This window comes from Pleurodeles waltl, chromosome 11, assembly GCF_031143425.1.
Source record: "Pleurodeles waltl isolate 20211129_DDA chromosome 11, aPleWal1.hap1.20221129, whole genome shotgun sequence".
Classification (NCBI taxonomy): Eukaryota; Metazoa; Chordata; class Amphibia; order Caudata; family Salamandridae; genus Pleurodeles; species Pleurodeles waltl.
The window spans coordinates 414,552,837-414,580,018 of NC_090450.1; the positions used below are offsets into that span (position 1 = coordinate 414,552,837).

At 45.7% G+C, this 27,182-nt stretch overlaps 1 protein-coding gene across 2 annotated transcripts in view; it reads right to left on the bottom strand.

The window, feature by feature from the left end:
- The window catches only part of MYO7B (myosin VIIB), a 1,466,311-nt gene that overhangs the window by 25,855 nt on the left and 1,413,274 nt on the right, over positions 1 to 27,182 (bottom strand). For both annotated transcript variants that reach the window (XM_069213753.1, XM_069213751.1), the window contains 2 exons: positions 2,977 to 3,093; positions 2,611 to 2,694 (listed from right to left, as the gene is read on the bottom strand). In XM_069213753.1, coding sequence (XP_069069854.1) covers positions 2,611 to 2,694; positions 2,977 to 3,093 — 201 coding nt within the window. The remainder of the gene's footprint in view (positions 1 to 2,610; positions 2,695 to 2,976; positions 3,094 to 27,182) is intronic.

Below are 27,182 nucleotides of genomic sequence, written 5' to 3' on the forward strand. Positions count from 1 at the left end.
TCCAGGCTGTGGAGTCTCTGCTCTTCCTTAGAAGGATGTGAGGGTGTGTAAAAGGGAGGCAAGGTGACTGACTGGCCTACATGAAAAGGTGTGACCACTTTTGGCAGAAAAGAGGCCCTAGTGCCAAGTACCACTTTGTCAGGGTAGACAGAGAGGTAGGGTGGCTAAAATGATAAGGCCTGCAGCTCACTCACTCTGCAGGCAGGTGTAATTGCCACATAGAAGGCTATTTTCAATGTGAGGCGTCTGAGGGGACTGTTGTGAAGAGGCTTGGAAGGGACACTCATCAAAAAGGTCAGAACCAAATTAAGATCCCACTGGGGCAAGTTCAACACTACCATCCAGTCTCTTGGGTCCAGGAGAGACAAGACCTGAACCAATGTGAGCACTGTGAATTTCTCCTTCTTGAGGAAGAGGCTCAGTGCTCATAGGTCTAAAATAGGGCGAATACCTTTGTCCTTCCTGAGAACCAGGAAGTAGCGGGAATAACAACCACAGCCTACTTCTGGCTCCGAACCCCCTTGGGCAAGAGAGTCACTAATTCCTTGCGGAGAAAGGAGAGATGATCATCCATTATCTGGTCGTGAGATGGAGGCATGGACCTAGCCACAGCTCAAGAATCCTTGAAGTGCTTGAGTGCCGAATCTACCTTGTCTCCAAAGAGACGGGTGCTAATGAAGGGCATGTCCATAAAGGAAGCCTGGACATCCCCCGAAAAATCAGACATCCTCAGCCCGGCGTGGTGTCTCAAGGCCACTGTCATTAAAACCGCTCTGCCTAGTGAGTTGGCTGTGTCCAGTCCGCAACTGATTGTGAATTTGGCTGTGTCTCTCCCGTCTGCAAATGCCTGAGAGAGTACAGTCTGGACCTCCTCTGGGACCTGTGGTAGCACTTGTGCAACCGTATCCTACAGAGTGTAGGAATAATGGCCCAAAAGGCATGTGAGGTTCACGGACTGCAATGCCAGACTGGAGGAAGAAAATATCTGCTTCCCATCTTGCTCTTCATCTTGTGACTCGTCTTACCCGATCGTCCCGAGGACATGGAGAGGGACAATGATGACGTCAGACTATGGTGACCGGTCCCGGGACCTTCCTCTCGAGCCGGATCTCGAACTGCGTGGGGTCAAGTGCCGGGCCACCATCAGCTTTAGGGACCACTCCCCTCAAAGCCCTTGGAAGCAAGGCCCAGCACTCGGAGCACAACTTCGGGTTGTGGTCACGCTCCAAACACCACAGACAAGGTGCAAGTTTGTCACCGACATTACCTGGTGACAAAATCCGCAGGGTTCAAACCCCGTCTTATGTGATGGCATTTCGACACACCAGGAGGTAATACCTCAAAAATGTTTGACAAAAAGTAAAAAAAGGCCAGCCAAAAAACAACTGAGGGGTAATTCTTCTCCAGATCAGCAGTGGCTGGTGCGGAAAGAAAAGAGCTGACATTGACGCACCTGGGTGGTGCTAGATAGGTACTGCAATGTCACTTCCGGCTCAGACGATGGACACAGAGCCACCTACTGGTGCGCAGGGGTACTGCTCCCAAAAACCTTCTGGATCTAGTCTGACGCCTGGGGAGAATTCACAGCTGAGGAATCTGCAGCTAAAGGTCTCTATCAGATACTATGCCTTCCCAAGTGAGGCATAGTGAGGAAAAGTATCTTATTTCCTCTTAACACCAGGGCCACATTCTGCAGCACACAGAAAGAGGGAAATGCCTTTATGGATTGTACTTGCGCAGGAAGGAGTCCCTTCTTGGGCAAAAACAATCCTGCCATAATGCACCCACCCCTGCACTACACTGCAACAGTGCCTGCATTGGCAGTAGGCTCAACACGGTCAGCCAGTGCAAGGAGACAGCAGAAATGCTCCATATCTTTGTGCATATGGAGCATTTCCGCTCTCTCCCGTTCATGCAATGTAGAGCAGCAACTTTGCTTGCTGCCCTGTGTTGCATGGAAGTTTAGTAAATGTGCCCTCTTGTGTATACCAAATGCTAAGTGTATGACTGACTGAAACTGTGACAGTCTTCCAACTAACCTTCTGTTTCTGAGGTCCCCATTTACAGTTCCTTTTACATGTTTAGCTTCTTTCTTCGCATAAAATATCTTGTGTTGATTTGTTTGTGAGAAAGGTTGGACATACGATCACATTTTTAGAGCTGTGTTTAAAATGTTTTGAGTGTTAAAGAACTTGATAAATATTAACTCATCAGATTTATAAGGCATAAGTACCCTTCTTTGTGACCTGCTTTTTAGTACTTTCTTCTGTATTTATTGTTTATGGTTTTAAAGAAAACTTAAACAATACAATTTGATAAATTACTCAGTTTCTTCTGTTCTGGTGAAAACCCTTACTGGGCCCATCTCTCCTTAAGTAAAGACCATTCCTATTTTGTCTTACATTCTTCTCCAGGGGGCTCTCACACCCTCACTTCCTTCCTTTATTCTTCCTATTTCTTAGCAGATGCTCCTACCCTTTCCCTCGGCTGCTTTCCTGTGCATTGATCAATTCTCTAGTTTCAGTAACCCCTCTTTGCTCCAGCCTAATTATTCCATTGCCGTTGTGTTCCCTTATTTGTTGCCTTGCAGTGGACCATTTTATCACTCACCTTTGTTTTGGGGTGAGACAGCGATACACCATGCTTGTTTATTACTATTACGACAATCTCAGGAAAGCTTGTATCTGAGGTTTGCTAGAAACAGAAAAGGTACATTACGTGAGTTAGAATTCTTAACTATCATAAAACAAAATCCAATAAGTAAGAGGATGTAACAGCAATAAAAAGCCAATCAAATTGAAACATAGACAACATGTAGCGTTGAAGCAATACAGCACAGTGTGAACAGTTGGCTGAAGACAAGATACAAACGGAGATGCTTATCACATGTTGAGTCAACACAACTAACTTAAAGTATGTAAGGGGGAGTGTGACACACAAGTTCAAACAAATCAGAAAGTTTCATGTATGATATACCTTCACTTCGAAGAAGGCAGAGCCAAAGGTTGGCCAACGGTAAATGATTTTCAGAAAGTCCACCTTCGCTGTGTCCACAGATTTGGCTGCATGCTTAGCATATGCTGCAATAATAACCTAGGAAGAAAGAAAAGGCCGGTTTTGAGCTGGGCATTTTGAAAGGTCTTAGCTTGGGAAAGTAGAACCAACATGAATTTCATGAACATTATTAAATGTGGAATGGATCGATGTACCAAAATAAAATCAATCTCTGCATCAATAGAGGAAAGAAAAGCACACATAGGAAAACCCCATTAACACTTCTCCCTAAGTCAGTATTGGAAGAGATGGGGAGAGGTGGGCTCAACAATTGACAATGTCCCAAACTGAAAAACAACTTACCACTGAAAAACTACAGTAGAACTTAATCCATGCCTTGGAGTCAAGAATGATTATGACATTAGATTTTGGTCTAGTGGCTCATTCAGGACATCGATTTCTTTGTCACAGTTTGCAAGTCAACATTCATAGGAGTTAGGGCCCCATTTACATGGCCCGTATGCAAGGCAGCGCAGCAGAGCCATGTTGCGCTGCCCAGCACCATCGGCAAAGGGCAGAAATGCACTGTATCAACAAGATATGGTGCATTTTTGCCCTCTCCCCCTGGTTCACAAATTGCTGCCATGCGGCAACGTAGGCAACTTGCAACATGGTGCAAGGGCGCCTACATTGTGGGGATTATTGTTTTTGTTCAGGAACGGACACCTTCCTGTACGAAAACAATCACAAGAGGTGTTTTCCTCTTTCCTAGAAAGAGGGAAAAACAGGGAGAAATAAAGATATTTCTCCCCATTGCATCAATCTTTCGCACCCCTGAGGTGGGGTAGGAATCTGACTCATTTCCAGACTTGTAAATCTGGAAATGTGTCAGATTCCTTCGGGTTTCATGGGTGTTGCATGGGAATACCCAAAGCAACACCCATGGAACGCCCCTTTCACAGAGTGTTACACGTGAAAGGGCTCCATATTTACAAGGCCATGAAAAGCCACACAAGATGGCTTTGCATGGCCTTGTAAATATCGGCTGGCACACTGTGCCACCAGAGTGTAAAAAATAAAATTGACTTTAGTTTGTGGTTAGGAAGCATAGACTACCAGATAGGGCAGATTTTCCAAAGCCTCTTCTTATGAAGGGTTCACATACCAGGGACAAAGTTAGTCATATCGTTCAGTAGCACAACCTGTATGCATATTTAATTTGAAGATGATGTAAAGTCTCAAGAAGATTAGCAGAGATGTGGTGGAGCCAACATGAACTTATTTATCAGAATACCAGGATAACAATAAACTAAACTGGAACTTTGTTCAGCTAAAGAAGAGCCTCTGCATGGATCAAAGCTGAATTTCCTTTACCGCGCACCAATATGCACGAGTAACTTCTCCAGAGTTCCAGTCTGAGCGTTCACAGAGATGTACTAGCTGGAGGTGCTACAATTTCATGCTTCTGAAGTGGCATACAGAGCGACAGCCACACATCTACCCTGGGTTAAGGGGATATTCTTAGGTTATTACAGTAATGAGTCTTTCATGGGACATGATGTTGCGCTGAGAGTGAGATATTTAAGCATTAGAGATGGAGGCCCAAGAGTACACGATGACAACCATCAATTATTATCCAGTGACTACTGGCCCTTAAAAAGGTCACCAGCTATATCCTCTCAGGGAGGCAGCAAGGTGATTTTTGATTGCCAAGGCTTTGGCATACATGTCAAGCAACAGGCATCCCTTTCACTGAGAAATGGAAACCACATATTCACATATTCTTGGTCCCAATTCCACAATCTCAAAGTGACCCTCATGTGCTAAGTACACAGCTTCTTTCAGTAGTGGGTTGAGGAAGACTAGACGCTTGCCTCTCAATATCAGTCCTTTCTTGTGACAGACCAGTTCATTAAAAGGCTCCCAGTTGCTTAATATTACAACCTCCATAAGTCTTCTTAGATGTGTCCAAATCTCTCTAACATTGAGTCTGAATATGATCAGTCACTGTAGCCACTGTGCTGTCCTGTGGGCTTAACAGCATCAATCTTGTTCATGGCAAGAAGGGAGTTTCTATCATAATCTAGCAGCTTTACTGCTCTGCAGTGACAGGTTGAGACTGCAAGTAAAGCAGAGTAAATATATATATGAAAATGATATGAATATATTTCAGGCCCCATCTTTCTAACTGGGTAGCATCTTAACTTCTGGGTTACCAAAGATTGTGACATAAGCCTGATGATGAGTTACATCTTTGATTGACCTCTCATTCATAAACTGATGGAAATGTTCACAGGACTCTACATTGGCAAGACTCCCTTTTTCTTAGCCCCCTTGTGTTTGGCCAGACTCCTGCTTGTGTAAGCAATTAAACAATGTGGTGTCTGGACCAGATTCACACTGGGTCAGTATGGCTACCAACCCTATGGGGCTAGCCATGAAGGATTTTGTGCCTTCAAATGTAGCTGTGAACTTCTGTGACCATACTTTGTCTTGCCCCATTTTGTAAGGTCTCTCACTGGTACTTTGACCATGGCAAAAGCTTTGCTATACCTGGCACAGTCACTATCATGCCCTTACAAAACAGCCACCACTTTTATTGGGCAATGTACTGGTGCGAATGCATCAACCTTTTTAGGAACATCACACGTGCCCTTCCTAAAGAAGATATGTCCATACATCATTAGTGTTGACTGACAGAAATCATATTTCTTTTCGTTTTGAACAAGGTAACAATCTGCCAGCCCTCTGCAGAGCTCCACAAGAGTCTTATCTAGTTATAGGTATTTCTTTTCTAAATATGAACATGTCATCATTCAATTAAGCCAAGAATGGCCTTTACAGCTTTCAATGTCTTCGCCTGGAAATCTTTAGCTGCTGATGATACATCAAAACTCTAGCAGATGATAGCCTTTCTAGAGATAAAGTATATACCTAAATTGTGCACAATTTTGCTGGTAAGTCATGTCTTAGATGCAAGGAGTGACATGATTTTTTCTTTGAATGGCAAGGTTTAAATATCACACAACCACACAGATTTGTATCTGCCCACCGACAAATGTTTGGGCACCAGAGTAATTGTATAGATCCAAGCCACTGGCCTGTTTCAATTATGTCCTGCTGTAATAGGCTATTAATCATTGCCTCAAACCATTGAATGTGGAACAAAATGGCACACAAATATTGCTCAAAAAGATTTATAGGATCACCTGTGTGAAGGTTTGTCTTAACCTCAGTTTATCTACGCTTTAAAAAATAGTATTGGACCATTTTAACAAGCTTGCAGCCTGAGGATGCTTTCATCCTTGTAATAAGTCATAGTACTTGAAGCTGGCCCACTTTGATAGTGGATCTGTTGCTTAACAGGCTCATGTGCCAGCCGCTGCTTAAATTATGTAGATAGCAAACTTTTCACAGCGTCTCTCATCTGACAACCTGCTGCTAAAGTAACATATGCAGGGAAAGGGCGTGTACAATACATATGCATTGATTTTGAGGCTTCAGAGCTGCAACTAATACTCACTGATAGCAAGCTCGTCAAATTCAGCATCAGTCGTGATATTGATGATAGCCCAATCAATAAAGGGATCTTCAAGCCCTCAACTAGATTGTTCAGCACCAGCTTATTATTGCCGCCATGCTAAATTGAATCTGATAGAGTAGACTTCCCTGCCAAGGCTTCAGCTCTACTGATGACAAAGAGTTCCTGGGCAAGCTGTCTTTCTCCATTATATTCTTTGACTTCTGCTTCAATTCACGAAAGCCTGAGGACAATGAATAGGCTTCCTCTTTGTGTGAAGCTAATTTGGACTTGAATATTTCCTAAAGTGGTTTCTCTGCTTGCATTCTTTCCATAACAGCAGTACATCCATTGATATTAGGTATGTAACATTACCACACCTGTTTCATTGAGGAGTTCTGTTTGTAAATTAAAAACTTTTTGCATGTAGGCAGAGGGGCATATTTAAAAGCCCCATGTGCTGCCGGAGCATCACTTTTTTTGAAGCTCCGACGGCGCAGACTGCAGAACCATATCTATGAGGCCACGCAAAGCCACTTTGCATGGCTTTTCATGGCCTTCTTGATATGGAGTAAGGCAAGACAGCGCAAGTCGCTGTATTGCCTTACTCTGCACCAGGAAGGCGTTCCATGGGCGTTACGGTGGGTTTTACCAAGCTACTTCCATGGGTTTTGACGCATTCCCAAATTTACAAGGACCTGAAAACCTGGACATGTGTCAAAATCTTACACCTCCCCAGGGGAGGTGTAACGAGGAGTAATATCTTTATTTCTCATAATTATTCCTCTTTCTATGTGTGCTGCATCCTGCAGTACACATAGAAAGAGAAAAACATCTCCATGGATTGTTTCTGTGCAGTAAGATGTCCCTTCCTGCACAAAAACAATCCCACATGCAACAGAGGCACCCCTGCACAATGGCACAGTAAAAGAAAGTAACACAAGGAAGCGCATAGTGCTGCCTTGCATTACCTTGTGTCGGGTACATGCTACATGGGTGGAGCATGGGCATTCCAGTGCATTCACCTATGTATTCTGAGGCAAACCTATATTTACAAAGACTTGTAAACATGAGTTTGCGTCCAAATGGTGGGTCTTCCTGACGCTGGTGTAATAAGGAGAAATATCTTTATTTCTCCAAATTTTTTCCCCTTTGCATGTGTGCTGCATTCTGCAGCACACGGTAAAGAGGAAATAGCCTGAAATGATAACTTTTGTGCAGAAGTGTGTCTCTGCCTGCACAAAAAACTATACTAACTACAGCAGGGGCACTCTTGCCACATGACACATGGATGCCTGCGTTGGAGCTAGGCAGCCAAAAGTATGCCAGTGCTAGGAGTGAGCAGAACTGTTTCATATCTTTGTGTATATGCCACAGTTCTGCTCTCTTCCTTTCATACAATGCAGTGCAGCAACTTCCCATGCAGGACTGCATTGCACGAAATCTTAGTAAATCTGTTCCAATATCTTGCCTGTCAGACTGGGAGAGTGCAAATGCAGGCCCCTTCTAACACTCTTCCTCATTCTCTCCCAGGGCAGCAAGGAATATCACTAAGCGCATCAGCCATGAAGTCCACCATTGACCCAGGATACTGCATTCAGTAACATCAAAGGCAACAGACATGCCCAGCAAAAGACTGTCATCAGGCTCAGGAGCACATATAAAATGTTTGCAGGGCAGGTCCATTTTTAAGGTCCGATCAACGGTTGGATCAGAAGGTGAAGACGTAGCAACAAGAGCACCACATTAATCTGCTCACTGCTGGAACTGGTATGAGGGGGACCAGTGCCTGAGCCATACTTGGTTGTAAGAGCCACCTTGTCATTCATATGACGTCTCAAGAAATTTAGTTGAGAAGTTGTGCAAAAAAGACACTTCATTCTGCATTGAATCTTCGAGATTCATTTTGTCCAACCAGAATCTGAGTGCAGTTGGAGCTCCTGTAGAGCCTATCTGCTTTCTTAGCAGACCATTTTCTGCTGCTCTACACCCACTGTAGGAGTTCTGGTTCATACGTCTGCCACCAAGGCTGGACTGGCATCTGGCGTTCCCCGGGAGGGCCGCTTTTGTTACGAGGGGGCACGTTTTGGAGCAGCTGAGCAGTTTCAGATTTAAAGAGTTTTTGTATATCAACAGTTTTCAGGCAACAATAAAAGTGCCAAAATAGCTCTGGTTATTAATGTACCTGTTGGAGAGAGATCCGAATGTTGTCCAGTGGTAGTTTTGATTCATCTAAGGTAGCGCAGATGCCTACTGCAAAGAACACGTACTATGCAGATTACAGAACAGTATTTTCTGTGCTTTGTTCTGTGGGACACTGGATTTATTATAAAGGATCCTTTTGTTACTGTGCAGTTCATAAATTACAATCATAATCTAGCACAGTGAGCGATGAACTGCCATCAAATAGCTGCATGCCAGCTGCATGGTACAGGTTAGAAAGTTATGTTTTTTCCCAGTCTTGGATTATCCTAATTTTACTAAAACGGGTTTGTTTGAGTGGAGACCTATCTAACCACTGTGTTACGTTATGAATCTTGAGTTTATGCTTCCCCAGACCAAGCACAGTTAAAAAAAAAGCCCACCAGTAAGGATGATGTGAATCCTACCCTTTGTAGTCCTCTTTGTTTTACACAACATTTTGTATACAGTGATTTACACACATATGATTCATTGTCTCTGTATGTGTATGTGATGTAAAGTGCTCCAATACCTTACACTGGTAAGAAAGGTGCTATAAAACAAATTAAATACATGTGAGAGAGGGGCTATGGTGAGATGAAGGCACTGTTAGAGAGTGATGGTAAGGGAATGAAGGGCCCCAATAATGATTGCCATATACTGGGGCTCTTTAAGGTCATCATTTACTATGCTTTAAAAATGAATACAATTGAATATATAATGAAAAATGTGTTGTGGGATGCACCGTTTTTGCCATTTTTTTCCAAATTTTCTTGGAGGGGAGATATCCCCCCAAGCTGCATTGTAGTGGTCAGGCTCACTCGCTACGTCTCCTATGGGGACTGGCCTGACAAAATTTGCCAGGCCTTATTTGGTTTCCCAGTACAGCCCTGATGCCACAACGTGCTTGATGTGGTTGCACATTCTTGTGCATCACACTGTGCAGCAGATGACAACACTATAGATCACTTGTTTGCCTCAATAGTTTCCAACCAAAACCTCAGAATAATGCCATAACATACACAAACCCACAAGGGCATGTTGATTCTGCAAGGCCTACTAAAATATTCACTTGCGAAAAAGGAAAAAAGTATTCAATGTGCTTATAGCTCATGGGTGGGCTTGTACATGCGGGTCCCATTCTGCCAAACAAATTGGATACATAGGAGTGCCAGATCAGAAGATCAGGGTACTTTTTCAGTCCAAAATAGAACAAGGTACATTCTGATGTCTCATGCAAACACAACCTCACTTATGACCTGTCCCTACGCAGAGTCTGTTATTTATTTTCTCAGCTCAATTGTCATGACGCGATTGTTTTATCTGCACTACTGAAGTGATATTGGGCCTGATGTAAAAAGCTCTTTTACCGGTCGCAAACGGCCCATGCGACCAGTAAAAGGCTTTTTGCAATGTGCATTCCCTATTTTGCAAGTTAGGAACCTATTACCGACTTGCAATAGAGGGTTTGCGAGTTGCTATTAGAAAGGGACATTCATAATAGCGAGCTTCAGGGGATGTAAAAATATTTTGCGACCGGGTCGCAAAACATTTGCAGTTACCACCAACTTAAAGTTAGTGGTAAGCCACTTGTAAACGGGAAGTGGTTCCCAAGGAACTGCTTTCCCTTTGCAAATGTGAGTGCAAAAATGTATTAAGAGGAGGCAGTAGTCCCACGGACCACTGCCTACTCTTTAAAAATGAAAAGAAAACTTTTCAGTTCTCTTTTTGTTATGCACACCGTTTTCCTTTAAGGAAAACGGGATGCATTACAAAAACCAAAAAGATTGCTTTTTTGAAAAGCAGTCACAGACATGGTGGTCTGCTGACCCCAACAGGGCACCATCCCTGTGACTGTAGCCATTCACAATGGGTCTCAAATTGCGATCTGCCTCATGAATACTGATGAGGCAGGTCCATTTGTGACCCACTGGGGATCGTTAACAGTGTCAAGCTCACTGTCGTACATCGCAGTTTGTGATTTCCTAATAGAAAATCTCTAAGATTCGCTATTAGGAAATCACAAACATTAAACTACATAAATCTGGCCCTCTGTTCGAGAAATTGCAAAAACGACTTGGATGCATCATACTTCATTCCTGTGTCCATAGGTCTCTGCATTTCACACGGCTTTAGGGGAGGCAGACTAACCATGCTATATGCAGATCTGTATGGCGGCGTCCATGTTGGCGTATGAATTAAAGTCATACAAGTCTCATCACAATAACATTGGGATGAACAACTGCACAGAATATGCCCTTGTCCTGACATGTAGGACCACTATGCTTGTCTCTTGTCAGTTGGTTAAAGCTGTCGTTGCAGAGTGTGCACTGGTCTCTGGTGCAGCATGATTGGGATAGGGGCCTCTGGGAGACTATCCATGTCTGTATGATTCAGAGAGCAGTCGACTGGGCTTGAGGCAGCCCAAAAACACGATCAATCCATGTGCATATGGTTGGTACTAATGAGTAAGCTCTTCTTGAGGTGCACTCGGTCTAACTCATGCTGTGCTGCAGTAGTGTCTCGTGACCACAGCTGTCCCTCCATCTCTTCCAGTGCTTCACGGCTCTCTGGTTCCTTGCCCAGAAGAGACCTTCCTTATCTGGTGCTGTAGAAAAGCATCTTTTGTGTACACGGGTGTCCTGCTCATTTCCTCCATCTCAATAGTCTTGCATTTCCTTCCGGGATCGCGATAAGTGCATTGACCTCAGCTCTCACGTTTTGAGAAATGCTGCCCACCACCGCACCGCCTTTGCTGAAAACTTTTTTTTGGGTGTAAGGGAATCTTGCCTTGCTAATCTATCGGCTCTTGTATTGTGTGTGAGATGCTTGAACGTCTGCTGTCTCATCCCTATCTGTTCTGTGTATGTGGGTGGGGCAGGTGCCACTGCTGCTGTTCAGTTAGAGAGAGTGTGTGCGTATTTTCAACACACACTGAGGAGCAGAGTAGTCCTAAAAATATTGATCAACTCTGACAAAACCAGATAAACACCATCTCTGTAGGACCGTCACGCTACAGGGGCTTGTCTTCATAGTCTTTAACATACTTTTGAGCAAATTCATAAAAACATATGGGCATATTTTCAAAGAGGTCATGCAATGCAGCGCAGCAAGTTAAGTTGCTTGGCTTCATTGTGTGAACAAGAGAGCGCAGTACTGTGCCGTATCTTCAAATAAATGGAGCAGTTCTGCTCTCTGCATTTGCAGACCCGCTTGTGCCATAGTGAAATAATGTCTATGTTAAGGTCAGGGTATTTAGGGCAGGGTACCTTCCTGCACAAAAACTATCTTTTGAAGCTATTTCCTCTTAGCATGTATTCTGAAGAATGCAGCACGCACACATGCAAAGGAAATAACAAGGAGAAGTAAAGATATTTTGAATCATCACACAAGCTTCAGGCAAGCAGACCATTTTGGCACAAAACCATGTCTACTAGTCTTTGAGTCAAAATCCATGGGCAGATGCATGGGAATGCCCATGGACCACCCACGGAACGCAGCCTGATGCAAAGTAACGCAAGGCAACGCAATGCTCTGTGTGAGTTACATTTTTTTTTTTTACAAAGCAAAGCAATTACTTGAATACCACAAAGGATTTTGCACCAGGTGTGCATCAAAAAAGAAACACACACCTGAAACAAAATTTGAAAATCTGGCCCTAAAAGTGCAGTAAGATTTGCTTTAGTTCAGTCTTTGACCTACCCCAGAATCGAAGTGTGTGTGTGGAGTTAGAATATTAAATGAACACTCCAATAGGGTCAATGATCTGTCCCAGTGTGCATACAGAGAGGCATATAATTGTGTGTTTCTGTGTGGATCCAATTGCTTGTCTTATGTTATTCCACCCCCCCCATGATGCAGTGGTTCTCCACCTGCAAAGAGATCATCATACACTGCTGATGCCAGCACTGAAGCAATGCTCTTTGTCTTACTGAAGCTTGAGACAATATTTTCACCACAGGACAGCCAAAACTATTGGCGCTGCCAGTGCTTATTTTCCCTTACTAACCCATGTTTGTCAGGTTTGCAGTCTCGGCTGGTGTCGGGGACAGGCTCACACACAGAAAGAAAAAATGACTTGCCACATCGCCGCACCCGAATCGCTGCGCTACTGAAGGCACATGCTCCCAGCCTGCTCTGCGGCCAATCCTAATGCTGCTCTCATGCTGCTGGCACCATGACAGCAGCATCAGAATTGGCCTGAGCACCCTGGATTTTTGCTCCCAGGCACACCGGGTGCCTGGGCCTGCTGTCTCTAACCCCACAACGAAGTGCCGGGCTGGAGAGATCTCAGTGTGTGTTAGACCTGACAGTCTTAGGGTGGTCATCCCCCAACATTTTGCCTGCCTCCCTCCATTTTTCGGACACTGTTTTTATTGGTTTTGGGACTCTGCGCACTTTACCACTGCTAACCAATGCTAAAAAGCCTGTGCTCTCTCCCTTAAACATGGAAACATTGGCTCATACCCAACTGGCATATTTAATTTTCTTATAAGTCCCTAGTAAAGTGCACTACATGTGCCCAGGGTCTGAAAATTAAATGCTACTAGCGGGCTGACAGCATTAATTGTACCACCCAGATGAGTAGCCTTTTAACAATGTCTCAGGTCTGCGATTGCAAGGCCTGTGAGTGTAGTTTCACTGCCACTTTGACTTGGCATTTAAAAGTACTTGTCAAGCCCTAAACTCGCCTTTTTCTAACTATATGTCACCCCTAGGGTAGGCCGAAGGTAACCCTTAGGACAGGGTGCTATGTAGGTAAAAGGCAGGACATGCACATATGTGTTTTATATGTCCTGGTAGTGAAAAACTCATGAATTAGTTTTCCACTACTGTGAGGCCTGCTCCTTTCATAGACTAGCTTCAGGACTGCCCTCCTATACTTTTTGAGTGGTAGATTATGATCTGAAAGGGGTAACCAGGTCATATTTACTATGACCAGAATGGTAATAGGAAATCCTGCTTATTGGTGAGGTTGGAGTTTATATTACCATTTTAGAAATGCGACTTTTAGAAAGTGAGTATTTCTCTGCACTTAAAACCATCTGTGCCTTACAGCCGGTCTCCAATCAATGTCTGGTCTGTGCTGGTTGACAGATGCCTTGTGCATTTCACCCAACCACAAACACAGGACACTCAGTCACATCTGCATTAATCTGCATACTGCATGGATCTTCTAGGGCTGGAGTGATGGAGGGCTGACACTTACATTTCAAAGGTCAGTGGCATGGCCTCACACATGTTACTGATAAACCCCCACAGGGAAGCTGGCAGACAGGACTGGGCTGAAAGGGGAACTTGTGCAGTCCCAAACTACTCTTTGAAGTCTCCCCCCCTTCAAAGGCCTTTTTGGGTATATAAACTGGGTCTCTGACCCCACCAACTCAGACACTTCTGGACCTGCACCTAAATTCTGTCAGAAGACCTACCTGGCTGCCCAAAGGACTCTCTGGACTGCTTTGCTGAGAAGGACTGCTGCCTTACTGTTGCCCTGCTGGTCCCTGACTGTGCTGGAATGACTCTGCCTTCCCCGAAAAGTGCTCTCCAAGGTGCTTGGATTGAGCTTGCCTCCTGTTCTGAAGTCTCAGGGACAGCAAAGACTTCAACTGCTAGTTTTTTGTTAGTGTCCGACTCAAGCGACTCTGGAACGACTTCAGGGACGCAAGCGCCGCCGCAGCTTCCTCCTGCTCCATGGTCCTCGCTGCATGCAACGACCACTGTCTGCAACGCAAGTCTGACGTTGCCACGACTTCTCTGACATCACTCAGGATCGTCGCAACACTGCGAAGTCGGCACATCACGTTCTGACGGACTAGGATCAGCGACCCCACCAGGTCCCACGGAATCGATGCATCGCAGAACACGCCGCTTTATCTTCCCCTGCATCTGGACTGAACCAACGCCTAACCTCCACCTGCTTCGCAGCACAGAACCTACCCCTCTTTCCTCGGAAGCCATGAGGGACTGATGCCACACCGACTCCAGCGACTCCTCTTTCCAACTCCATGTGACGTCCTTGTTCTTTGTTTTCAAAAGGTACTGTATCTGGGGGTCCGTGTGACTCCATGACCAGCACTGGTGGTGTTGGCTTGTTGGGAACGACTCTGTCAACGACGCCGTGATAGCCCCAGTTGGAGCGATTGTGTTTTCTAGGCGCTTTAGTTGGATTTAATCTTTTAAAAATTCATAACTTGGTTTGTGTACCTTGGATTTTCATTGTTTTAACAGTATTTTATTCAGATAAATATTCTCTATTTTTCTAAACTGGCGTGGTGTCTTTTTGTGGTGTTTTTACTGTGTTACTGAATAAGTTCTGCACAAATACTTTGCACATTGCCTTCTAAGTTAAGTCTGACTGCTCAGTGGCAAGCTACCGGAGGTTGAGCACAGGATAATTTGGATTGTGTTGTGACTTACCCAGACTAGGAATGTGGTCCCTACTTGTTCAAGGGCGTATACCTTTACCTACTAGAGGCCCCATTTCTAACAGTGCGTATGTGTGTTTGGGCGTCCTGAGACGGCCGGCCAAACTCACAGGCGCACTGACAGGAGTGCACACCACTCCCTTCCATGGCTGTCATTCCTCATGCCCCCCCCCCCTTGAAAAATTAAACATAGGATTTTTCAAGTTTTGCAGCTGCTGGTGGTGGTGTGGGGGGGGGGTTGCTTCTCTGCCATAGCGGAGGAGCCGCCGCTGCAGGTTTGTTAATTTACCTCAATTTTTAGCTTTACATAGATGGCTATGACTTATAGTTGGCTGACCTGGCCCCATCCAATGGCCACATAACAAACTTGTGCTGCGGCATATGAGTCTGAAAATTCCTGCATTAGAGGACATGCGACAAGAGTGAACTAAGCATGCACAAGTCAATAAGTCTGGGTTTAATATGGTAATACATGCAGCATTAGCACATCAGAGAGCAATACACGAGAGGGAGCTAGCAGAAGCAGACAGTGAGGGCATTTAGCTGTAAAGCAGTCCATCATGCAATTCAATGTATGCACTTAAGTAGAGGATACACTCGGCCAGTAGCATTAGGTAAGATATGACTACTCCTCTTATTTCAAACGAATGGCTGAAAGCGGCTGGTTGATGAAAGCCATTGTTTTAAATGGGCAGACCCAAAGCCCACACTATCTATATTGTTAGCACTAGATCTGCCTAACAGCTGCACTGTTAAAATCCGGACCTGGAAAGAGCTCTGCAAAAGGAAACTGTGCCAGCGGGTCGCTCAAGTGAGTATCAGTGAGGAGGGATCTCAACCAAATGCCTGTACTCTGCGTCCAGGAAATGTACCCCAGAACTTTGGTAGTAAAACAGGTTTTAACTGCCCTTCGACTTGCAGTTACAAATGGTTACCACAAATAAGAATGGCCCTTATTAAAAGCGCATGGTACCAGTAAAAATGTGTGCCCATTAAATTAGCGGAGTTATGAATGGGGAGGTATCCATTTGGAACTTTACAATCGCTCAGACCCTGTTTATTATCAGCAAACGACTAGTGGTAAAAACAGAAAAAACAAGGAATGTATCAGCTGTGACAGGTTATTTGTTTTTCCACCAGGAAGCCTAAACTAGTGGTGATAGCATGGGGTAGCTAAATAACTGCTGCTGGTGTCTACCACTAGATTTTGCACCAAGTTCTAAAGAGCGATTCTTATTTTTTCCATGTGAACTTGCTGAAGCGGGCTTCCTTGTATTATTTCGAATACAGCAGCTAGAGATACTCCAAAGCCCCACTACATTTAATTTTACTTTTAGATATTTTCACATCTGTTTTCACAGTTAGGTTACTTTTTTGTTTGCATTTAATGCTTAACTATTCTTTTTACGGTTATTAGTGGTCATGTCCTTCCTCATTTTTTAGCTTTTTGTTAGAAGCAAGCAACCTACCCATGCCACAGAGTACAAAGCCCGAACCATGACAATACAGTTAGTGGACATCTAAGTACAAATCGTCCCTTTGAACACTATCAAGATACAACATATGGATTATTGACGATAAAAACCAGGGGGGTTGAAATGTATCTTTAACTGTCTCTTATATGTAATCTTCCATGGAAAAATCACAAGTGGGGCCTACTAGGCTGGATAAGCAGACATGTTGCTAAGACGGAGCGATTAGAACATTGGTGCTTCTTTGAAAAACTCAGGGGCATATTTACAAGCCCCTAGCACCTCCCTGTGCCACATTAGTATCATTTTCTTACACTACTGTGCCGTTAAAGAGGCATTTTTGCCACGCCATATTTACAAAGTGGTGCAATGCATGCATTGTGCCACTTTGCACCCCCCTGCACCACATTATGTATGTGTCAGGCATAATGTATGCAAGGGGGCATTCCAGTGCTAGGAGGCCTGCAGAAAAGGCGCAGTGAAATTTACATTTCACTGCACCGTTTTTGGTGTCATTTTTAACGCCTGCTCAAAGCGGGCATCAAAATGACGCATCCATAGTAACCTATGGCCCTCCTTGAACTTTGCGGCACTAGCGTCAAACTTTTTGACAGTGCAGCAAATCGCCACAATAGCATCAAAAGTTCTGACGCTATTGTCCTATCGACCGCCATGGTGTGCTGTATTGTAAATATGACACACACATGGTGTTGTTAGGTGGGGCAGGGGCAACGCTAAAAAACTAGTGCATCGGTGGTGATGTGCAAGTTCCTTGTAAATATGCCCCTCAGTGTTCCTTAAACCTATGAATTCAAAGCGGTAAATGAGTTTATACATGTTGAAGGTCCTCTCATCATGCTCGGAATGCTACGGAGAACTAGATGGCTGAGGAACCAGAGGTTCCACTCTGATGTTGGAGAGAACGTGTGGGTGGGACAATGGATACCGCTATCAGATTTACTAAACTGGATATTCAAGTAGTATGTCGCCTGGTAAGAATAAAAGGAGATAAATGTTAGACCACATTCAGAACCAAGTATAAATTGTGATACCCCATTGGTATGTTAAGCCCTAGTGCAGTGGTTCTCAAACTTTTGCCTTCCGTGGACCCACACTTTATCATTACTGGAACCAGGGGACCCCCACTGAATCGTTTTTCGAATCCCCGGACCGCCCACAGCATCATTACTGAAAGCTAAGGATATTATTTAACTTTCTAAGGAGTCGCTGACCCCCCGAGGAGGCTTCGTGAACCCCCAGGGGTCCCAGGACCACAGGTTGGGACCCACTTCCCTAGTGGCTTTCAGCACATTATGGATGATGTGCTCAGGGACTTCCTAGATGTTTTTATTGTAATTTATATTAATGAATTCTAATATACTGCGCTTTGTACAGCGAGTATGTAAAACACGTTAGGCTAGAACTACAACATAAGTGAAAAACATGAATTTCACCAAAAGAATATAAAATGGTTGGAGTTTCGAATAACACCAGAAGGCGTCTTCATGGATCAAAAGAAGCTCCAAGCTGTTTTAGAGAGTTAAAAACCTCTTTAACTGCAAAGCTTTTTGCTAACTGCCAGCTTTTACAGATGTTTCATTAATAGCTTTTCAGAAGTAGTAGCTCCCCTTATAAACTGTTACAGAAAAATGTAACCTTTGTGTGGAAACAATGGACGAAGTGTTTCATTATTTCACATGTTTGCTTACTACAGCACCTTTATTAAGGCTTTTCAGCACCACATTTTTTATGTTGAAACTGATGCTTCTGAGTATGCTGTGGATGAACGATAAACCAATGACATCCTCTCGCTGGCCCATGACAGGATATAGTTTGAATATCCTTTTTGTTTTTTATCAGTAGTTAGTGTGAATTTCTCAACCAAAGCAGCAACAACTCACTGAGTTCTCAGTTGGTTTTGTTTGATGTGCACCAAACACATTCTTCCAATGGCTTCTCTCTTATTGTCCAAGGAAACCTTTCAAAGTGACTTGCCTGATACAGGCGTCAGTAACAGTTTCTAATTTAACATTTCTGTAATTAATTGAGGAGTGGAAACATCCATCCAAACATAAATTTATGTGAGGCATGAAGATGGAATAATCTTAGGTTTGCTCTCTGCAGGTGTTTAATGTGTTCAATGGTTATTTGATGGGGAAATAGTGCCGAAAGTACCTTGATATAAATGTTCACACTATCTTAAGCAATAATAAAATATCAGTGCAAAGGTAGTCAACATATCTGCCATGCTCCATGAGTTGGCTTAGCCAAAAAGTAGGCAACATTCAATACATGAATTTGTGACAGTCATGGACAGAGCATTAAGAGAGGCTCTAATCCCAGAACCAAAGACCCCTTACCTTTTCAGAGATGTTGTTGGGCCCATTCCATGCCCATATGACATGGAGGGTGTTAAGTACTAAGGCCCTCATTTATGGGGATTTGGCGTAGGGCAGCGCAGCAACACCTTGCTGCGCTGCACTACGTCAAAGTGAAAGGGCAGGAATGCACCGTATTTATCCAATACAGTGTATTCCAGTCCTTTCCTCCCTGCGCTGGTGCAGTTTAGGCAGCCTAGCGCCAATGCAGGCACACTTGCATCATGGTGGAAGGGTGCCTGTGTTGTCGGCAGGATTGCTTAAGTACAGGAAGAGGCACCTTCCTGCACAGAAACAATCCATACAGGCATTTCCCTCTTTCTATGCATGGTGCAGAATGTAGCACATTTAGAAAGAGACAAAAAAAGAGGAGATATAAAGATATTTCTCAAGGGGCGTGGCCGATCTTCACCCAAGATGGCCGCACTTTAGTGGAGCGCCCCACAGCTGACCTGTAAATTCCCGCCATCGTCCCTAAAATCCTTTTCTCTGCAAGCCATTGTTGCTGCAAGAGCGAGCACTCCACCAGTGACTACGTGGGAGAGTGTTTGGAGAGCTCTACCCCAGACAAGTGCTCTCTCTCCCCATGGGCATGTGCTGACGAGTGTACTGCGTGAAGCCTGTTGAACTGCGGCCTACCCGATCGAGGTCAGGGGGGCAAGCGAGGCGCTCGCAGCCCGACTCCACCAAATTGAGTGGTGCTGTTGGACGCTTGAGCCCGGATTTTGAGCAGCCGCCTGGCGGCGAAATCCATACACTGAGAGGGCTGGAGAGGAGTGCGGACGCTTTTCCTTTTTCACCCCCGCCTCCATCTCGAGCTGCTCCTCTGCCGTGTGTGAGGAGGAGGATGGTGCTGAGGAACCCGGAGGGAGACCAGGCTGGGTAACTGTACAGAGCTGGCCGTTGGGGTCCGCATGATGGCGGCCTGAATCAGATAGGCCCCAGCATTCAATAAGTGATGGTAGCCCCTGTTGTTGCCTGCCATCATCTTCACATTTGCAGCCTGTGAGTGAGACTGGATGCTCCTCTCCTTCCAAGCTAATGCTTAACTCCTGTGGCTCAAGAATACTAATAGTGACATATTGGGGGCACGCAAGAACAACATCAGGGTAGTGGGGTGCCTTAAGGACTGTTGAACTTTTCCTGGACGACTTCACCCTCAACACCCCTAAAACTAAGGGGGTTATTCTGACCTTGGCGGGCAGCTACCGCCGCCCGCAAGGCGGAAACCGCCATGCGGCCGCCAATGCGGCCACACTCATGCGGCCCCCATTCCGACATTCCCGCTGGGCCGGCTGGTGCAAACCAAGTTTGCGCCCGCCGGCACAGCGGGAATGAGGCCGCAACACAGGAGCCGGCTCCGAATGGAGCCGGCGGTGTTGCAGCCGTGCGACGGGTGCAGTTGCACCCGTCGCGCTTTTCACTGTCTGCTACGCAGACAGTGAAAAGCTAGCCGGGGCCCTGTTAGGGGGCCCCTGCACTGCCCATGCCAGTGGCATGGGCAGTGCAGGGGCCCCCAGGGGCCCCAAGACACCCCTTACCGCTAGCCTCTTCCTGGCGGTGAAAACCGCCAGAAACAGGCTGGCGGTAAGGGGGTCATAATCCCCAGGGCAGCGCTGCAAGCAGCGCTGCCCTGGCGGATTATAGCCGCCGGGGCAGAAATGGCGGAAAACCGCCGGCCCCGGCGGTCCGACCGCGGCTTTACCGCCGTGGTCGGAATGGGGAAAAAAGCACCGCCAGCCTGTTGGCGGTGCTTGTGGTCATAATGCTCTGGCGGTCTCGGACCGCCAGGGTCAGAATGACCCCCTAAGTGTCTTTCAAATTTTTTTCAGCATTCACAGGGCACACAGAGCACCAATGCCTCTGCTTCGCCCAGGAGCCCCTCCCCATAGAATCATCGCAATAGTTTTTAATTATCATGACACAGACTCAATTTTGTCCCACCATGATTTTACACTCGAGTGGTTGCGCCTGTTGGCAAGTTAAATTGATGCTATACTACCGGGATGCATGCACTGCCATTACAAACTCGGCTGTCCTGGCTGAATGGAGTGGTCTAACCCCTAAGTTCAGTATTCCATTGGTTGGACATCAGGCGCTCTATGGGTTAGGGATGTGGGCAGTTCTGAGCCTACACTGCAGGGTAGCAGGGTGGGGGGTGAGTTAATGAGGGGAGGTTATCCTTCTTTGCTGGTTCTACAGGGGTTTACCTGTTTTTGAGATCGATTTGAGTCTGTTTTATATTTGCCCTGCTGACTCAGTGCTACTTGTCAGGCTCAACAGTGGGTGGTGGGTTCACTCTGGATCCCATGTCCACTCGGACCTTCAGAGTTCACTTGTGGAGTGCCTGTATGTGCTTCAGGGGTGACGTGATGACAAGTGCTGACCCAATCCTGAAAATCCTGACCTGGAATGCAAACAGACTGTGTGCCACACTGCTGCAAATGCCATCGGGTATACTAATTCTTAGGGAGACATGAATGCACACATGGACCCGGCACTGGCTAGGGAATCAAAACCTGCAAACGAAGGAGACCCCGGAATGCTCAAGACCTTTGTGGATGTCCTGAGGTTCCTTGACTCATAGCGGGCACACACTTCTACTGACCGCCAGTTTACACATCTGTCCACGGTCCACAGGAGTCATTCCTAATTAGACTATGTCTTCACAAGTCATCTCCATGCCCCGCATTTCAGAGACACCTAGCTCAAGGTGTGGGGTATCTATGATCACTACCATGTGGAGGTGCTCCTGGTTGGCCCTCGTGGATCCCCCCAGTTGCCTGCCTGGCTTGACCCATTAATCCTAAAAGATAAATCCACCAGGGATAAGGTTAGAGATCAGACAGACCTATACTTTTTGGAGAAACAGGGCAAGGTGACATCTCCCTGTGTCCTCTGGAAAGCCTTTTCAGACAGTGACCCATGGCTATGTCCAAGCCCTACCTGAAGGGAAGAAAAAGGAATGTAAACTTCAGATGGAGACGCTGGAGTGTGAGAGCATCACTGTTGATACCTCCATCAGGGGAAAGAGGCGGGATAACTCCTGCCAATGACTTCAGTTCAGTCGTAAGCAGCAAGAATTGAGGGATCTGGCCAAACATAAGGCACGTGCCTTTGCGCTGGCATCTCAAAGTTGCCTATATGACGTGTGTGATAAAGTGGGCAAATTAATTACCTGGCTAGACAAACGAAACAGGGACTGAACTGGTTTCTAGAAATTCAAGATGAAACTAAGGCAATATTCACTGGTGCTGCCATTGCAGACGCATTGATGACCTATTAGATCAGGGAATGAATGTGCTGACCCATTAAAAGACATCTCCCTCCCCATACTGGCGGACGATGATAGGCAAGCCCTTCAGCAAGATCTCACGACTGACGAAACAAAGTTCCATTAGAGCTTTGCAATCTGGGAAGGCAGCTGGGCCAGTGATGAAATTAATGAAAATAGATTATCTGTGAGTCCTTGACCTATGGTGCACCAGACGATGTCCTCCATTTATGCAAATTTGTACATAGCTAGCTAGTTAAACTGCATGGTGCATCCTTTGTAAAACTGAAGATGTTTTTACTTAGTTAATGAGACGTACAGTGGGAGGGGGATGGGCGGTTGTGACCACATATGAGGGTGCTCAGTACAGGTTTAAAGATTTACAATTGATCACAAATGTAAATTCATGTTAAGCATGAAGATAAACATTTTCAACCATCTTCCAAGCAGGTGCTCCCTAGTTATTTGAAGGAGATTTGCAGAAGTATTTCCCAAAGTGCCTTAGTACAAATGCTGGCTCTCTCTTCAGAAATAATAAAAGAAAATAAAGCAAAGGAGACAGTAGTTAGTCGCTGTACTTTTTCCCATGTGCATAATGATAACATCAACCCATTGGCATATGGAAGCAGTTCTGGTATTTGTTGAAAAATCTGGTCTATCTGCCCGCTCAATTTTTCTAATTTATGACAAGATGGTAACACCTCTCCTACGGAAAAGCTACATCATCTTCATCCCCAATCAAGCAATCCAAAAATCAGGCACTACATTTGGAAATATAATCACCACAAAGAACCACCATTGCATTTTGACACCCACAAGATATCTTGGCCCACAAGTTATTTTAGATGTACAAGAAAACACTTCCTATCAAAGTCACATAAATTGTTTTTAAAAAATAATATGAGCAAAATCTGATCTTTAATATTTTACTTTAGCCACCCATCTGTGAGAAGAACCAGAAGAAAGATAACTTAGAGTATTCAGGTAAGCCATGCTCCTGCCTGCCCACAGCTTGCTACCATGGACCTCGCTGCGTTCAGCGTGTGCAGTCCATATTCATCACTCCTGGATCCGAAGATACCTGATAGAATTGCCTATGCCTAAGATGGGGCATTTATTTAAAAATCTACTGCCTACCAAATCTAAACCAGCAGAGTCGCTATAGGCTAAGGAGGTTACAGAGAAAGAAAAGAAAGGGTCAAATAATAATATTGAGTGCTGTGGGAAGGTTAGGGGAAAGTAAAGTGGCTTAGAATACCAGCCCTCTGTTGGCACATGGAAACAGCCCCAACTCCACTCTGGGGAAGCCTATTATAAAGTAAAAGCACAACCTACCATTCTGTACTGGATTACAACCCAGTGAGGAAAGGCTATAATTAAAGAAGCTCAACTAAATACAAAAAGCTCTGAACACACCCTAGAAATCCTAGGATCCAGGCGGATGCCGCTGAGTTCCCCTATACTGGGGAGACGAGAGAAGGAGGGATGAGGCAGGGAGCAGGGTGGTCGGCCTGGAGCCTTGGGGATGAACAGGGTGTAAAGTATTGTGTATTATTGCAACAAGATTTACAAAGGACGAGATATAACAGCTCATGATGACAAAGAGGGCTAGATATAGATCGTCCTGGAGTCAGTAGCTAAGCTGACGGAAAGGCAAAGCTGCATCCTTTGTGATAACCCCCATCAGATGAACACAACAACAAACAGGTATCCTTAAAGCAGAAATCAATAGAAATCCGCTGAGTTTGTGGATTAAGATGGTCGGAGTTGTGTCTCTCAACGTTTACCAATATCTCTTAATTAAGAAATTTTAAAGCTCTAAAATTCTAGTGACTTGGAGAGATGCTGTGGGTGGAGGTGGCCGCAGATAACGTTGTCTGACGTGTGAGCACAAGGGAGGTATGTGCTAACAGGAAGTCATCACTTATTTGGAACTCATCAAGATAAGTAAGTTCCTGCAAGACATAAGGTCAGATGCTATGCCTATACTAGTCATCATTGTGGTGTCCGTGTTAGACAGCTAGGTAAGGAGTAAACCCAGCATCTAAAATATAAAAGCCTGCAGGTAAGTCTGCATTTTAGAAGCCAGTATCAACAAAGCTACAGAGGAGAGGTGGATCGAGAGGAGATCAGCAGTCACTGCCACAAGGGACACAAGAGTTACAACAACAGTTGAGCTAATTTAATGAAAAAGTCAGAAAGTGATATGAAAAAAACTTCTACTATCAGCAATAGAACAACTTGTAGATCTAAAAAATTTATCAATGATTTCACACTCATCATCCATGGTCAAATTAATAAAAGACTTTGGCCCTCATTATGACATTGGCGGTAAATCTCACTTACTGCCATGCAGACTGCTGCCAACATACCGCCGCGGCGGCGGATATCCGTTCACCATATTATAACACACACACACCAGTCCATCACTATTCAGCCACACACACAATTCGGCCACACCAAAGTTCAGAGATAAACTGGCAGTATCTAAACCACACAATTATGCCAAGAGAACAACGCCCACACCATTATGACCCACGAATCACCACGGTGGACATTCAATGGCGGTAAACCATTGGTGGTACATACCGCCGCGCTCAAAATACAAACACACTTACAAAACAACACCACATTGGTCAATTCAAACTACACACACCTGACACCCATACACACACCACAACCACACACCCACACCACTATAAAACACACACTCACATTACCCACAACCCCTTACGACTACAAACAATTGGCACAAGACTGACACCACGACCACAGACAAGACCAGAGACACACACCACCATCACCTATACACCACCCATGCAACTCACAACACACACCCCAACACATCACTCTACACACCCTCACCCGCAATACTCACACAACACCCATGGGACCACAACGACACCCCAGAGGTGGAGGAAATCATCCGGGTAGAGCCTCAGCTATTTGGAGCACAGGTGCAGAAGATATCCATTGCTAGGAAGATGGAGCTATGGCGGAGAATCATGGACAGGGTCAACGCCATGGGACAGCACCCCAGAACACGGAATGACACCAGGAAGAGGTGGAACAACCTACGGGGAAGGTACATTCCATTGCAGCAAGACACCAGCTCGCAGTACAGAGGTCTGGCAGAGGAACCGCACCTCCTCCCCCACAAGTTACAACATGGGAGGAGAAAGTCTTGGCAATCATGCATCCTGAGGACCTGGCAGGAGTAGGAGGAGTACTGGAGTCTGGTACGTTAACTCTTCACTACTTTCACCCCCCTACCTGCATGCCATCACATACCCCCACCCTCACCCTCACTCCCATCACTCCACCTCCTCCCACACACCCCACCATCACAACCCACTCATCCAAATGCAAAGCCCTGCATGCCATACCAATGCATGGACACCACTCACAGCCCTGCATGGACACCTATCACTAAAGCATGCACACTAGATACAATCAGCTAGCCCACCACATAACAACTCACACAAGGTAAAGCTGCCTGGGCAATTACAACCATAGAGGACAACCCACCCATGCACAATATGTCACACACAGAAACAATAACACTGCATTTACATCCCCACAGGTATCCCAGCCAATGTCACCGGAGAAGAGGTGCCATTATTATCCAGTCCCCCCACAGAAAAGGCCCACTGTGATGACAGTGACTCTGCTCGCCTGGATCTGGATGACCAACCTGGCCCATCAGGGACTTCCGTGCAGTTGGTTACCCAGGCACAGTCACACACCACCACCGAGCCTCACTTCTCAGGAAAAACCACCACAGCACCCACCCAGCGTACCCATACCTCTGTCCCCAGGACACGTCAATCAGCAGTGTGTCCAGTACTACAGGGACCCCAGGGCACACCTCAAACCCAAGACAATCAGGGACCTGGGGTCAGTGGCAGTGGGCACACGGTTCAGGACTGCTGTGCGCCAGGGTGAGGACAGGCCCAGGGAACCAACTCTCCGGGAGGCACTCACTGAGATCCTGGGAGCATACCAACATTCCCAGGATACGCTGGGCCAGATCCTGGACCACGTGCAGGAGAACAGGCGACTGAAGGAGGGAGAGTACCAGGGGATCAGGGAGAACTTGAAGGCCATAGACACCACCCTGGTCTCCATTGCAGGGGTACTGGCAGCCATGGGCAACATTATGAGGAGGCAGTGTCACACCAGCAGGCCCCTGCCACTAGCCAGACTACTGAACAGCCCTCCAACTCCGCTGCCGCTAGTGGACAGGAGGTCCCACCACAGGACCAACAGGCCACCAGCACCCCTCCCCCTGCAGAAGGAGAACCACCCCGCAAATGTTCCCTGCGATCCAGGCAGAAGTCAGAGACTATTGCCAAGACCCCCTCCAGGAAATGAGACTCTTCTGATTGTCACCCTTGTGTCCCACTCTGTCACCCTGTCAACCTTGAACTGCCATTGCTACCCTTCCTATGCCCCCTTGGACAATGCACCTGTGCTACAAATAGACTGGAACTTTACCCTGGACTTTCCTCCACCATCACCCCAGCCCATTGCACTTCTCCCTTTCCTTCGTAGCACTGCAATAAACACACTTTGAAAAAATACAAGTATGGAGTATGTCAAATGATTTAAGTATGTATTTGCTTAACAAGGTTTAAATATTGCAATTCAACTGTTCAGTAATGTTTACATAGGAAAGACCTGTAGTTGGCTGCAGTGAACACACCAGGAACGATAGTGGGGCACCAATACCTGCAAAAAGAGTTGCCAAAAGGTACCGTGAGTGGCCATGGAAGTGGGAAATAACAGCTTGCCAGTGACAATGTGAAACAAAAAAATGACAATGAAATGTGAAGTTACACTGTCTTACCTGTGTGTCATTGGAAGTATTGTCTAATCACTGCAGTTCTGTTGTCCTCATCCTCATCCTCTGCCTCCTCATCTTCACTGTCCACAGGG